The sequence below is a fragment of the Arachis stenosperma genome, chromosome 5, assembly GCF_014773155.1.
Source record: "Arachis stenosperma cultivar V10309 chromosome 5, arast.V10309.gnm1.PFL2, whole genome shotgun sequence".
Taxonomy (NCBI): Eukaryota; Viridiplantae; Streptophyta; class Magnoliopsida; order Fabales; family Fabaceae; genus Arachis; species Arachis stenosperma.
The window spans coordinates 2,704,902-2,720,059 of NC_080381.1; the positions used below are offsets into that span (position 1 = coordinate 2,704,902).

Genomic DNA, 15,158 nt, shown 5'->3' on the forward strand with positions numbered 1-15,158 from the left:
ATCTCCATAGGGAGGAAAAATACCAATTAATATGGGAGTTGGTGACGCTCATTGCTTCAAGTTGAAACCTTTTCCATGTGATTGGCAAATTATAAGAGCAATTGTATTCTCATGCAAACGCTATGTACTCAGTTTTATACAATGTCATATGGTTTTGACTATGGTTTATATATACTCCAAAAGTGGTGAGATACCAAATCTTTAGGCTTTCAAACCATGTACGCAAATTGCAATACCCGTTCTCCGAGTCAAACCGTTGACTTCTATTATAATAAAAAAGGTGGTTTATTAAATTTTAATGTAACAAAGTAGATGGATATTAAATTTGGGCCATGTTAGGGGGAAAAATTCCTTATCTTACCTTTTTCATATAGTTTTTATATTAGTGAATATAATAAATAACAGTCCCAATTTCAAAAGATAATTTATATATAAATTTAATTTTAATACACTGAAAATATAATATTCAATATAATTATCTATTAATACCATTTTTTTAGATAATTATTCAATAATAGATATAAAAATAGATATTTTTATGTGACATAGATGCATTAGTAAAACTTATAGTATCAAAGTTAACTTCATCTTTCTTTATATAAAAGATATGTATACTTTTGAGATGTATAATTAATGGTTTAGGGTTTATTTTTTAATTTTAAAAATAAAAATGACAAATTTTCATCCATATATACAGCATAACAATACCAATAATATACACTGAAATTTTATAGAAGAGCAGAATACTTGTGATCCCATATTTTAATGCTAATATGCTTATGTAGCAAATAACTTAGGCTAGCCACTTTTGACTCTAGATGAAGAAGAAGAAGTTAAAAAGTTTGTGTATAGCATGAAAAAAGACAAGTTAGGCATGAATTCAGGACAATAAAATAATAGTCCATAATGGCATGATAAATAATAGAAACAATATCAAACTCAAAACCTTACGAAAGCTATGGCACATGACTCCACTTTTTCTTTCCCATCAAAGGGGCGTGAGAAACGCACTGAAAAGAAGAAAATTCCTACCCAACACACGTTTCAGTGCACCCTTACCTTCCTAGCTATACTTTCCAATCTCCATAGATTCTTCATCACTTCACAAAACATTCGAGTTCCTAACAAAACATATCATCAGAACCCATCTTGTGTTTAAACATGGCCTTAAACAACAAACAAAGAAAACCCAATTCCCCTTTTAACTTCAACCTCTGTATCACCCTTTTCTTTGTTGTTCTCTTCACTTTGCCAGCACTTTTCCTCCTCCACACCCCAACAAACACCTCCATATGCACCACCTTTTCTAAATCTAAGGCCTGGTCCGGCGATCTTCGCCTGGCCGAGTTTTCGTGGAACAAGCTGGATTTCTTCAACCACAAGCAACCTCCTATATCTCTCAAGATTGCAGTGTTCTCTAGAAAATGGCCTATTAGCACCACCCCAGGTGGCATGGAGCGCCATGCTCACACACTTCACACAGCTCTAGCGCGCCGCGGCCACCAAGTTCATGTGTTCACCTCTCCTGAAGGAACTCCAGTCACATCTGATGATAACAATCACCAAGCAGATGCACCTTCCTCACCTCACATTCATTGCCATGAAGGGGAGCCGGGCAGGTGGCGCTACAACAAAGCATGGGAGCAGTTTCTTGAAGAGAATCAGCGCGAACCATTCGATGTTGTCCACTCAGAAAGCGTGGCCCTTCCTCATTGGATAGCAAGAAACCTTCAGAACCTTGCCGTGTCTTGGCATGGCATAGCATTGGAGAGCTTGCAATCAAGCATATTCCAAGATTTGGCTCTTAGGCATAATGAGCCTATGTCCCCTGATTTCAACTACAGTGTTCAAGGGGTTATCCCTAAGGTTTTGAATGAGATAAGATTCTTCAGAAACTATGCTCATCATGTTGCTATTAGTGACAGTTGCGGCGAGATGCTAAGGGATGTTTACCAGATTCCAAGCAGAAGAGTGCATGTGATTGTCAATGGTGTAGATGAGGATGATTTCAGAGAAGATTTGGAACTGGGAAAACAGTTTAGAACCCAAATTGGGATTCCAAACAATGCAAGCTTGGTTCTTGGTGTGGCTGGAAGATTGGTTAAGGACAAAGGGCATCCTCTGCTTTATGAAGCATTCTCAAGGCTAATTCATAAGCACCCTAATGTGTACTTGATAGTCGCCGGCTCTGGACCATGGGCGAATCGCTACAAGGATTTAGGGAGGCAAGTTCTTGTTCTAGGATCTATGGATCCATCCATGTTAAGAGCATTTTACAATGCTATTGACATATTTGTTAATCCTACATTGAGGCCACAAGGGCTTGATCTTACTCTAATGGAGGCAATGATGAGTGGGAAGCCACTTTTGGCATCAAGGTTTCCAAGCATCAAAGGTACTATTGTGGTTGATGATGAATTTGGCTTTATGTTTTCTCCCAATGTTGAGTCCCTATTAGAGGCACTTGAGGCAGTGGTGACTGAAGGGAAAGAAAGGCTTGCAAGAAGGGGAAAGGCATGCCGTGAATATGCAAATTCTATGTTCACAGCTAGAAAGATGGCATTAGCATATGAGAGGCTATTCCTATGCATTAAAAAGGATACATTTTGTTCCTATCCTTGACCAACTTAGATTTGATAGATACTATTCTTTTTTGTTTACTTTTGTTGTTTTTTTCTTAATGCTTCTTTCATTCAGTATTACATGATCATAGTACAAATTCAAAAATGTATCAATTCATATATTGTTCTCATAACTGTAACATCTTGTATCACACTATGGCTTCCATCTTGGAATACATAACTTCTGTATGATAATTATTTTGCAGCCAATAAAAAAGAAGCAACAATAGTTTCAGCATCAAAAAGAGAACTGGCAGTTCATACACATTAACAGTGGCACCTTCACTGATACATAAAACTCAAATGAAAATTTTATTTTCTTTCTTTTTTCACATTTTGCTGCGAAAGACGCATGCCAGAGGTACTTCTTCATTAGGCTTCTAAGGATTCTAAGACAGTCATGATGATTCTGGTTTCTGCTGCGACCTTAGCAACTAACAACAGGTGATTAACCAGAATTTGAGGTAATAGCAAAAGGACTTGAAATAGTAAAAGCCAAAAGGTCTTGGTTAAAGTCATAAAATCAATGAAGCTTGTCTTTTTGCTCTTACCAAGAAACAATAGGCCCTAAAAATTACAAAATTGGTTTCTACTTATCATCTGGCTTTGTATATAGATCTAAATATCTCATATCATAGCCTATATAAGATATGTCAAGTTTCTGCTATGATTGCTATATACAATCCTATGGTGATCATTTCAATACAATGGTAAGAGTTAAGAAACAATTGGTGTTTGTGATGAAATTCGGTGTAGCTCAAAATGATCATAAGCATGTTTGGTTCTCAAGAATAAGAGCAGACTAGAAACCAGTCCCACAACAGATAAGCATCCCCACAGTACAAATGTCCAGAAATAGCATTTGCTTCCCATGCATACCAATGTTTCAGACAATGAGTTCCCTGGTATTGAGTAAGCATTGGAATCATACACCAGAGCAGCAAGAAAACCATATAGAAGTGACCCAATTGGGATGTTTGTTATGAGGATGTTGTGATTAACGCTCACACTGTTGGGTCCAAAGAGTTCTGATGTAACTGACACGGCGGCTGCAAATATGAATCCAGAGCTCAAGCCAATTATTGCAGTGCCTGCATGAAGTGCTGCAGCACTGTCTGATGAAGCAAGCAAGATGAACGCGATTGGGGTTGGCATAAGCGCAATGGTTAGCCATCCAGTCCTTGCAAAGTAGAACTTACTGCCACACATAAACGATAGTACCATCATAACATGTTACAAGATTCAGTTTTAAAAGAAAGACTCAGAAGTGCAATGGTTCCTGAAAAATTCATACACCACAGTATAGACTTCAAGAACAAATTCCCTTCCCCTACATTATTCCCCAAAAGCACTGATATAGTATAGAGTATAAAAGGATGAGGAAGTACTTACTTTCTAATATAGTCTGGTGCTGCTGAAAGCAAACGGCCAAAAAAGGAGAAAGATGAGTATAGTGTAACAAGTGTTGAAGTAGTTGAGCTCATGCCTAAAGATTGTGCTATCTGTCCAAGATTGTTGCTGTAGACAAGACCAATTGTACCTCCACAGAAGTATGCAACATAGTAAAGCCAAAAATCCAACCTTCTAACAAGAACTCCAGCTGGGTGCTCTTCACCCAGCATTGCCAACTGATCCTGCCCAAACACTCGCTCACAACACACATCACTACTTTTAGCACTTTGAGTTCTATACATGGATCCATTCTCATTCATCAAGGTATAACCATCTCCATTGCTGAGAGTGCTGTTTTGGCGAGCAAGGAGTTCTTTATGGAGCTCAAGATCATTAACATGGACAAGAATGAAGCCAGAACCATCAATTCTAATGGTGGAATGAATGGTACGGTGAAACCAGTCTCTGGCATATATGATTCCGGGGATGCATAGTGGAGATACAAGAAGTATAAGGGCTCCACCAAGGTAAAACCTTGCAGTGGTTACATCAGAAGTTGATGAACCAAAGAGGAGAAGGTAGATGCCAGTGAAGATTGCTAAGATGTTGAGTATGAAGAATATGACTGAGTTTCTTCTGACCCCATCTGGGGGAAGAGGATCAACAATGGGTTGGCGAAGGATTGGGACAAGTGCTGCAAAGGAAATGAGGAGGGGAACAATGGCATTGAGAAGAAGGTATATTGAATCTGATGAAGGGTTTATTGAGGTTGCAGCAAGAGTGTAGAGTGCTGCACTCACACCATTGTAGCTGACAGTTAAGGAAAGTGCAAGGGGCCTGTTGATTTGGAAGTTCCTTATGCATAGGACAAAGCAAACTGTGTTGAACCAGCATATGCTGCACCCACCTAAGAAGCTCAGGAAAAACACCTACCACATGCAAAAGCAAGAGTTAAGTCTTAAGAGCTAGTTTACTACTTCAAGCAAACCTATAAGCAATTCTTTATCAATATTGCATTGCATATTTGCATCTTAGAGATAATCATAACATTGCAATCTCAAATTAAACTTAACAGTCATATTGGCATGAGTTGTGTTATGTTCAAGGATCACATACTAGATATTCTAATGGCCAAATTTAGGGTAAAGTATACTTTTTTCTCTCTAATATTTGCAAATTTTTTTAAAGATATCTTTAATCTCATTTAATTTTATTTTTAACATTTTCAAATATTAAAAACAAAATATACTTTATCTCCAAATCTAAATTAGAGTTTTCTTATTAAATTGAATGAGGTAATACACATGATATTTTAGCTTAGGCCAACGTTGCTATCAGTTAGATTGTGCTTGCTGGTTGCTATAATCATATGTCCATTATTTGCTGGTTGCTATATATATACACAAAAAATATATATATTTAGTCTTTAGCCAGAAAATTGAAATACAAAAGCACAGATTTTTATTATAATTCAATGATAAATATATTTATGTCTCCTTGTTAGTATGTTAGTAACTAATAAACTGTATATTTATATTTGTGTCTCACATATAGTAAACAAATGAAACGTTATGTCATGTGAATAGTCAATAGTCTTCTCTAAATAAATATGGTGATGTGGGGATCTAGCAGGTTCTAGGAAAGGGACACCTTAGCTCGGTTCAGGAAGCATCAGTGGTAGTTGAGACGTGTAACTAACGGTGTAACCACCGGAAAGTACAAAAATGAGTATGACAGTTGAAATGGTTGGTTACACTTGGAAGGGATTTAGTGATTTACACCAAAAACTAGACCACATAACCCAAGATATGAAGATATACAATATAACATCATAATAGCAAATTAAGAGAGTAATCACCTCACAATGAAAGTCATAGTTAAAAACTTAAATTAAACTAGCAAGAAAAACGACTTCCATCTCTTGGGGGTGTGGTCAACAATGAATACGTAAGAACGGGGGACACTTCCTTTTCCTCTCAATCTCTCATGGCCCATATTATTTTCTTTTCAGATATTATTTGACATGACACGCATGTAAATTAAATGGTGGCAAAAATGGAAAATTGGCTGACTCCCAAAAAAAGAGAGAAGAAAAGAATTGGAAGATTGGAAGAAAAAGAAAATTTCAGAATAAAAGGTCAACTTTTTTATTAATGAAGTTTAGGTGCAGAAGTCGTAAATTGAATGTAGTTTCTCCAAAACATTGTGACAAAATTTGAATTCAGAATATTGTGAATAACTAACACTTTTACTTCTTTCAAAAACAAATATACCGCGAGGGAACAACTAAAGTTAGCCAATTTCTGCCAATTTTTTAATAGATTGGATTTTAAAATTTGTCTTAGTAAATATAAGTTGATATATATAGATGTTTCTTTTGCTAAGTATTATGATATTTTTTAATATATTTTTTAAATTTAAAAAATTTAAAATTAATTATTAATAATTATAGTTAATTGAATTGTTCAATTCTTGACTAGTTATACATTTGGTTCCTATATTTTTTCAAATAAAAAATGTTATTTACAATAATGAGTAAAAATAACACAGCTGACCATAGATATATAATATAATAAATAATATTTCTCATACATACATATATATATAATAATAATAATAATAATAATAATAATAATAATAATAATAATAATAATCTCATAAACAAGTGTTTAGAGACACTAATTAAAATATTTACAAGCAAAACTCTACTAATAAAACAAATGCAATTTTCTTTATGTGATCAATTAATTTACATGGCAGTGACGTAGTTATCACAGCATGCGCCATCCTACAGTCCTCCCACTTCCCAACCCTCCCAATTTTTATTTATACTGTAAAGTATAATTTTTTAGTAAAATAAAAAATATATAAATACAAATAAAATTTAATTTCAATGTATTTTTTAACAGATCAAATTATATAATCTCACGTTAACAAAAATAATCATATTTTATATTAATAATAGTCTGTATATTAAAATGAAACCCATAAAATATTACATAATTAAATATCAAATTTTATAATAACCAATAAAAAATTTTGAGAAAATCTATTAAAAACCCCTTATGTTGCTAAAGACGTCCACAAATAAAGTAGAAAAATTAATATTTTATATAAAACAAAAAATAAATGAAAACATAAAATAATAATAAAATTTAAATTATAAATTATAAATTTATTTAAAATTATAATACGAAAAATTTTAAAAATTAAATTGAAATTATAGATACTATATTGTGGCAAATGCTAATAATTAAGAATCCATGAATAATAATTTAGCTAAATTTATTAAAGGGTAAAGTATATTTTTTGTCCTTGAAGTTTGACAAAAAATTTAAAAATATTTCTAAATTTTATTTTGTTATAGTTTTGTCTCCTCTAACAGCTAATTTTTCAAAAAATTTAAGACTAATTCCGCAATAATTTCATAAGAATAACCCTCAACACAAGCAAATCAATCATAATTTTTATACATTATTGTTAGATTGGTCTTAATTTTTTTAAAAATTTAACCTTTATCAAATTATTTATCAATTTTTAAATATCAACAACTAAATGCAAATTTTACTAATAAATTATAACTTAAATGATATAATATAATTTCTCTATACTCACCTAAAGATCCTGAGCTCAAATCTCAATCGCACTACTAAGTGTGTGTTTGGATTACAGTTTACAAACGGGAGTTTGAATAAAATTGATTTTGCAAACTTGATTTTGGTGAAAAGTAAGTTTGTGTTAAGTGATTTATGTTTGGCAATATTTATATCAAAATGGATTATAGTAAAATAAATGTTGTTTGGATTACACTATTCAAAATCACTTTTAGATACAAAATTACTAAAATAGACATCAATTTAAATAATTTTTGTATATTATTTTAATTTAGATATTTAAATAGATCTTATTAATTAATTCTATAATAAAATTAATATTTATACACTAAAATAAAATAATATAAAAATTGGCAAATATACTTTTAATTAAAACTAACAAAAATAAATTTTAGAGAATACTAAAAATAATAAAAAATTAAATATTTATTTTGGTAGTAATTAAAATAAATCAAAAAATTTTTATGATATTTTTTATATATATATTTTAGTACTCTTAGTACTTTTTTAGTATGTTATAATTTTTATTATTATTATTTAAAATTAATTTTTTGTTTAATTTATTTTCTTAATAGGATCAATATATTATATTAAAAAAATAAAAATAATACAAAAAAATTATAATTATAAAAGTGTATAATATCAAATAAATAATTAATAAAAAATAGTAAATAATAGAAAAAGATAATTCATATAAATAAAAATAATATAAATAATACAATAGTATGCATAAAGGATAAAATTGGTAAAAGATAAATAAAGATTGAGTATTGATGGCTAAAAATCCGTTGGTGAAACACAGAAGCTTAAAATTGTTGCTTCTTGAAAACGTGGTTTTGAATGCAAAATCACTTCTGCGTTCATGATCCAAAAATTTGCCAAACTAAAAATTACAGCTTTCAAGATATCTAAACGTATTTTTTTTTCTTTGAACGTGGTTGCCAAACACACCCTAATTTTGGAGAAAAAATAAAAAATAAATGCGAATTTTGTGTGGACAAAATTACTTGTAAGAGCGTAAAAAAGCTGATGAAGTTGTTGATAAGAAATGTACCAGAAAATAAGGGAGAGTGATGAGATTGTTGAGAAGAAGCCACTGGAGGCCGTAACCGACGAAGCCGATGAAGGCGGCGATGAACATGACGAGGGAGAGAGGAAGGTACATGAGAGCAAGGCCCGATGACCAGCCAAAGAGTTTCCCCATGTCATTGGCGGTTGCCAGGTAGTTGAGCTGCACCTGTGATATGTTGAGTGCGGATTTCATGGCGCTGGAGTACTCGGAGAAGTCGAAGTTGGTTCCGGTGAAGGCCTGAATCCAGATCGTGGCCACCAGTATCATCCATTTCCTCGACTGCCCCGCCATGAATCTTTATTTTCTGTTAATGTACGAATGGGAGAGTCTCTACGTGGCTTCTTTTTATATGTGAAGGTTGAAGGCCCAGCTGCCACAATTCAATCACGTCTTTTTCACCCTCCTATCTTTTTCTCTCTCCACTCTCCCCTCACATAGTCACATATATTTGAACATTTTTTAACAAACAAATTAAGAATTTGATCATTTTTGAACAACAAAATTAAGAATTTGTTCTTTTTTTGAAAAATATTCATCTTCCACCCCCCCTTTGTCCCTTTTTTTTCCTCAACCCATTCCCACATAATAGGATTAATTACATAATTACATGACGGAACATCCAAATCATGTATACCTCATCGTTTTTTTCAATTAATTTTAAATTTTAACACAGTTATATATGTATTTGATTATATAATTTTATCTTGATAAAAATATTTATATTTTATCTAAAAATATTACTCCTTTTCAAATGAAATGTCCTTCGATCTCTTAGAATGAGAATGATGGAGATATCTAAAAAATATTCTAATACTTAAGTAGATTGAAATTTAAAAAGAAAAAAAGATAAATTGCTCTTTAATTTTTTTATTTGTAGATATTTAAATTTTTAAAAATTTAAAAATATATTTAAGTTTTTTATATTTTTAAAATTTGAACATATCGATCCTTCATAACTTGGTTGATACAGATACACATATGACAGAATTTTTAAAATTAGACAAATTAGATCCAGGTATTGATTTCCAAATTTTGAAGAAGTAAAAAATTTAAATATATTTTTAAATTTTCAAAAACTTAAATATTTGCGAACCAAAAAATTAAGATTAATTTGTCTTTTTTTCATTTAAAAAATACTTATCAAGATATTTATAGTTTGTAAGTAATGAACTAGAAATTATTTATAAAGTGATCCACCTTTAATGATAGATAATAAACTTTTTTAGTTAAAAAAATTTGTTAACATTTTTTTAGATTAATTATTAGGAGGATTTTTAGTTATTTATTTAAACAAGGTGAGTACTCTTACTCTTAAAATTGATCTTGAAAAAGTTTATGATATGGTGGATTGGAGGTTTTTGGAGAGTACTCTCGTTGCTTTTGGTTTTTCTATCATCACTGTTAATTTGATTATGAATTGTGTCCGTGCATCATCTCTTTCTATTATATGGAATGGAAATAGATTGGATAGTTTTGCTCCTATAAGGAGCTTAGACAGGGCGATCTAATGTCTATATATCTAATAAGGTGGTCGAGGGTGTGTGGAAACCAGTTTCTGTCACTAGGAGTGGCCCAAAATTTTTTTATTTGATGTTTGCAGATGATCTCTTACTCGTCTGTCAGGCTACAAAGAGTCAGGTCCAAATGGTCATGCATTCTCTTAACATTTTTTGTAAGGCATCTAGCATGAAAGTGAATATTGAAAAGTCTAAAACTTTTTGTTCTAATGCTCTTACTCGTCTGTCAGGCTACAAAGAGTCAGGTCCAAATGGTCATGCATTCTCTAACATTTTTGTAAGGCATCTAGCATGAAAGTGAATATTGAAAAGTCTAAAACTTTTTGTTCTAAAAATGTGACTGCTCGTAGAAGAGATATTTTTACTAGTGTTTCTTCAATACGTTTTGTTTTGGATTTAGGAAGATATCTTGGAGTTAATCTTAATCATTCCCGTACTAGTAGGGCTTCTTTTCATTCGGTGATTAAAAAAGTGAGAGAAAGATTAGCTAATTGAAAAGGAAGGCTTCTAAATAAAGCAGGGAGACTTTGCCTGATCAATTCTGTTACAACATCCATTCCTGTCTATCATATGCAGGTATCTTTTTTTTCAAATTGGGTTTGCGATAAATTGTCTTCTATGATGAGATATTTCCTTTGCAAGGGTCAAGTTGATGGTAGAGGTCTTTCTATTGTTAATTGGAGGACCGTAATCACTCCAAAGAAATTTGGTGGCTTAGGTGTTAGAGATCCTACGTGTGTTAATATATCTTTACTTAGTAAATTGGTTTGACAACTTTTTCATTGTCAGAATAAGTCTTGGATTGCTCTATTGAGGGTGAAGTATCTGAGGAATGAGGGAGTTTTAGATGGCCCTATCCTTTACAACGCTTTTCATGTTTGTAAGAGTATCTCAAAGGCTTTTGGTGCTCTTAAGGATGCCTTCTCTTGGTGCGTTGGGTCACTTGATCTTTTTTGTTTGACAATTGGAGTATTGAGGGCCCAATTGCTCAAGATGTCCCTTTTGTACATATATCTGACTCTGATTTAACTATTAGAGACGTTTAGAAAGATGGTCAATGGAATCTCCATGATATTTTTTTCTATCATTCCAGAAGATGTCAAACAACGTTTCAATGCTTATAATCCGGATTTGAATGCTGGAGAGAGTTCGGGTTGGTCGTGGGGTGTGGCATCTTCTAGACTCTACTCAACTAGGAGTGGGTACAGTTGGCTAGTCAAAAGAAAGTTTGACTGGAATGAGCATGATAATTGGTTGTGGGTATGGCGACTGCATATTCTTGAGAAGTACAAGTTCTTGATTTGGCTCAGTCTTCATAATGCTATTCCTACGGCAGAGTTTCGTTTGGGTCGTGGCTTAGCTTTATCTAGCACCTATTATTGGTGTCAGAATGGTTCTGAATCCATTCTTCATTGTCTTCGGAAGTGCCCTAGTGCCAAGGAGGTTTGGAACCTTTTAGGCCTGTATTCAAATAACTCGGATTTGCATGATTGGCTCTACAGAGGTGCAAGGAGTGGAGATGTTTTTCTTTTATTTTCGACCATCTGGTGGATTTGGAGAAGCAGGAATCATGATTTATTTAATATAGATGATTCTTGGAGTGTTAATAAAGCGGTGAGTTTGATTTGTAGTTTAGTAAGGGAGTTTCACACTATTTTTGCTATGCATTAATCTTTGTCTCCTCCTTCGCTTTGTTTGCATTGGGTTTCACCTCCAGTTCATTCTGTTAAATTGAATTGTGATGCTAGTTGTTTTGCTCCTTTTGACTATGCTGGTTTTGGTTGTATCATTCGTAATCTTGATGGATGTTGGTTGAAAGGTTGCACTGAAAAAGTCGAAGTGTGTAGTGTTCTTTTTGTTAAATTGTATGCAATTTGGAGAGATTTACTTCTTGATTGGGAGAGTGGAATTCGTGAGTAATTTGTGAAACAAACTATTTAGAAGCTATTTTATTGGTAAACCAAAGAATGCTTGGTAAGGATATTTCAGAATGGGATTTGGTAAAGTATATAGAGGGAGTTATGAATTGGAATTGGAGAGTATCTATTCTTTGGAGAGTCTCTATTCTTTTAATTCAGAGAAATGCAAATAGTGTTGCAGATTGTATGGCTAAAGCAGCTGCTTCTGTCGTGGACATTTATTCGAATTGGAGCCAATCATAAAGTGAGTTTCAATATCTAATAGATTTAGATATGAATCTAGCCAATTAATTTAATTTTGTCTCTTTCTTTTTCTTTCTTTTTTATTTAGCCACACACAAAAAAAAAAAAAAACAAGGTGAGTTAAGCTCATCAGGTCTATCTTGATTCTTATAATGGATCAGGATATAAATAAATACTAAAAATTATTTATTATATATTTGTGTATAAATTATATATAATTTAATTTATTTTTTATTTTAAAATATATTTTATATTATTAACTAATTTTGGTTTTAATTTTAATATATATTTAGTTTTATTGTATTTTATTTTGATTGTATAAATAATTATTCAAGATGAGACGATTTTGTAAAATATTTTATCAATGCGATTAAACTCTCAACTTTACTGTATTTTCCAATTTTCAGTTCATTTAATTTAGTTAATGCTTGAGAATCATGGCTGCTGCACCGATATCAACTACTACTTATATATTACTAGGCAACAACACTATATTATAAAAGATAAATATTGTTATTTCTATGAACAATATTATATGATTAGTAAATATTATTATTTTTATTAGTATTTAATTAGTAATAATTTTTATTTATATTTACAGGAATTTTACATACAAAAAATATATAATTTGTATCTATATATTTTTAGTATTTATATACATAAATTAATATAGTTTATATTTTTATTTTTCAGAATTTACACATATAAATTTATAAAATTTTTTTGTTAAAAATGTTTAGTATTTGTGTTGGTTAAATAATGATAAAAAATACTAAAAATTACTAGATTTTATAATTTCTCTTTTTTTATTTTTAATTTTTTATAATATTATTTTTTTATAAATTCATATAAATATATACATAATGCAAAAAATTATATCTATAATCATGTGAAATAGTATTATATAAAAAATGATAATATTATTTACCTTATTTATATACTTAAGAGCAATGGAAAAGTAGCAAACGGTGGAGCAGCTTCCTTAACAAGGACAGCAAGGGAAAGAAAAAACAAGAAAAGTAGCAAAATATCAAGAAGCAATTGATAGAAGCACCGGTGCAGCAAGACAAGTAGTATAGGATGGACTATACTCCATGCAACTTCTTCTTGCATACCAAATTTTCACTTGTTAATTGTGGTTGCTAACTACTCTTGTCTTATCCATATTATATATATTGCAAATAACGTTATTATTTAGTACAAGCTAATATAATAATTAAGAATATCCAATCATGATATCAAAAAAATCATGATATCCCATATCACAACAAAATATCGCCTAAAAACACAAGATATTGTGTATGGATTATGGAACCACAGCAATGCCTTAAGAGTAGCCATCATCATCATCATCATCATCATCATCATCAGTGAGAGAGAAATCACCAAAACTAGAAACACATAGAAGCAAGCACGCAAGCAAAGACATACCACTGCCTATAAGAGTAGCCAAACATACATCAACACACAACAAATTAATTAAAAGACAACAATAACATATCACAAAAATCCAACATAGGACACAACTGATCATCCCAATTAGGATCAGAAGCATCATCACTACCTGTCCATATTGCCATGTCGGTTTAATTTATTATTATATATATGTTGTTATTGAAATCGAGAGGACTACTGTTCTTTTCAAAAAGAAAATAAATGTGTAACCGCAAGTTATAATGATATATATTAATTATAAGATTATTTGTAAGTACGATTATTTGAGAAATTAACTTAAAGTCATGAGGAAATTTATCCCATTATTATTATCCGATTAAACTCATACTTTACAATATCAATGGAATTTCGTGTATTAAAATATTTTTTTCACATTCTCTTTTAATTATTTATTCTGGTTATTTGAAAATATAATACATCACCATCATCTATCACATTATTCTCTTCTAATTTCATTGGATGTGCATACTGGCCAGATTTGGGACCAGTATACAAATTTGTATTGATTTGGGATGGTACGTGTGTGGTAAATAGAGTTATTTGTTGATCATATTTTCTACCAAATTGCAAACAATACTAATACACTCTCTTTTATTTTGTTCAAAATTAGAGTATTTTCCGCAATATATAGAGAGTTAGAGCTTAATGACATTGGAGAAATGCTTGTTGTACTTATTTTACATGTGATGCATCAAAAACCATCAAATCAAATGTGATTTCTATTAAATTTTAATTTTTCAATTATGGATTATAAATAAATTAGCATGATAGCAATTGAGCTGAATTCTAACAGTTATCCTCAATCCTCATCATATCTTGGAGCTTGAAGTCTCATGTTTGATTCCTACTTCCATTAAAAATAAACACACTCTGATGGAAAAAATAAAATTACCATAATCTCGTATACATTATATAGAATGAATGCATTGGAAATTAATTAAATTGTAAATTAAATATTGTGTTTCGAATAAATTTATATTTTATTCTCTAATAATATTATATAATCCTCCACCGCTAATATTCTGTTTATAATAAAATTGACTTTTTTTCACTTTTAGAATACAAAATTAGTTTTATTTTGTTGAAATCCTCCAAAAAAAAAGAGAATTTGATATTATTCATAAAATAAATCTATTGAATTTACAAGCCTAATGACTTTCTATTTATTATTAATTTCAAACTAAAAATTAATTTACAAATGAAATAAATTCCAATTCCAAGCACAAACTAACTCATAAATCATATCATGATTCACAAATGTGTGGGCTGAAGTCAGAAATTCTCAGGAACTTCTAGGGGCCTTTTTGAATGTACAGCCCAATAAG

The 15,158-nt window shown here is 31.2% G+C and overlaps 2 protein-coding genes across 2 annotated transcripts; one reads left to right on the forward strand and one right to left on the reverse strand.

Annotated features, from left to right (window-relative positions):
* Positions 1 to 979: 979 nt before the first annotated feature.
* LOC130982013 (uncharacterized) lies at positions 980 to 2,755 on the forward strand. Its single transcript, XM_057905829.1, has one exon. It carries the CDS (start codon positions 1,162 to 1,164, stop codon positions 2,620 to 2,622), a length of 1,461 nt encoding a protein of 486 aa, XP_057761812.1. The 5' UTR covers positions 980 to 1,161; the 3' UTR covers positions 2,623 to 2,755.
* Positions 2,756 to 2,907: 152 nt separating this feature from the next.
* LOC130982012 (protein NUCLEAR FUSION DEFECTIVE 4-like) lies at positions 2,908 to 9,000 on the reverse strand. The gene is made up of 3 exons (XM_057905828.1): positions 8,682 to 9,000; positions 4,014 to 4,942; positions 2,908 to 3,819 (listed from the first exon to the last, which is right to left on the reverse strand). Exons 1-3 carry the CDS (start codon positions 8,988 to 8,990, stop codon positions 3,339 to 3,341), a joined length of 1,719 nt encoding a protein of 572 aa, XP_057761811.1. The 5' UTR covers positions 8,991 to 9,000; the 3' UTR covers positions 2,908 to 3,338.
* Positions 9,001 to 15,158: the final 6,158 nt, after the last annotated feature.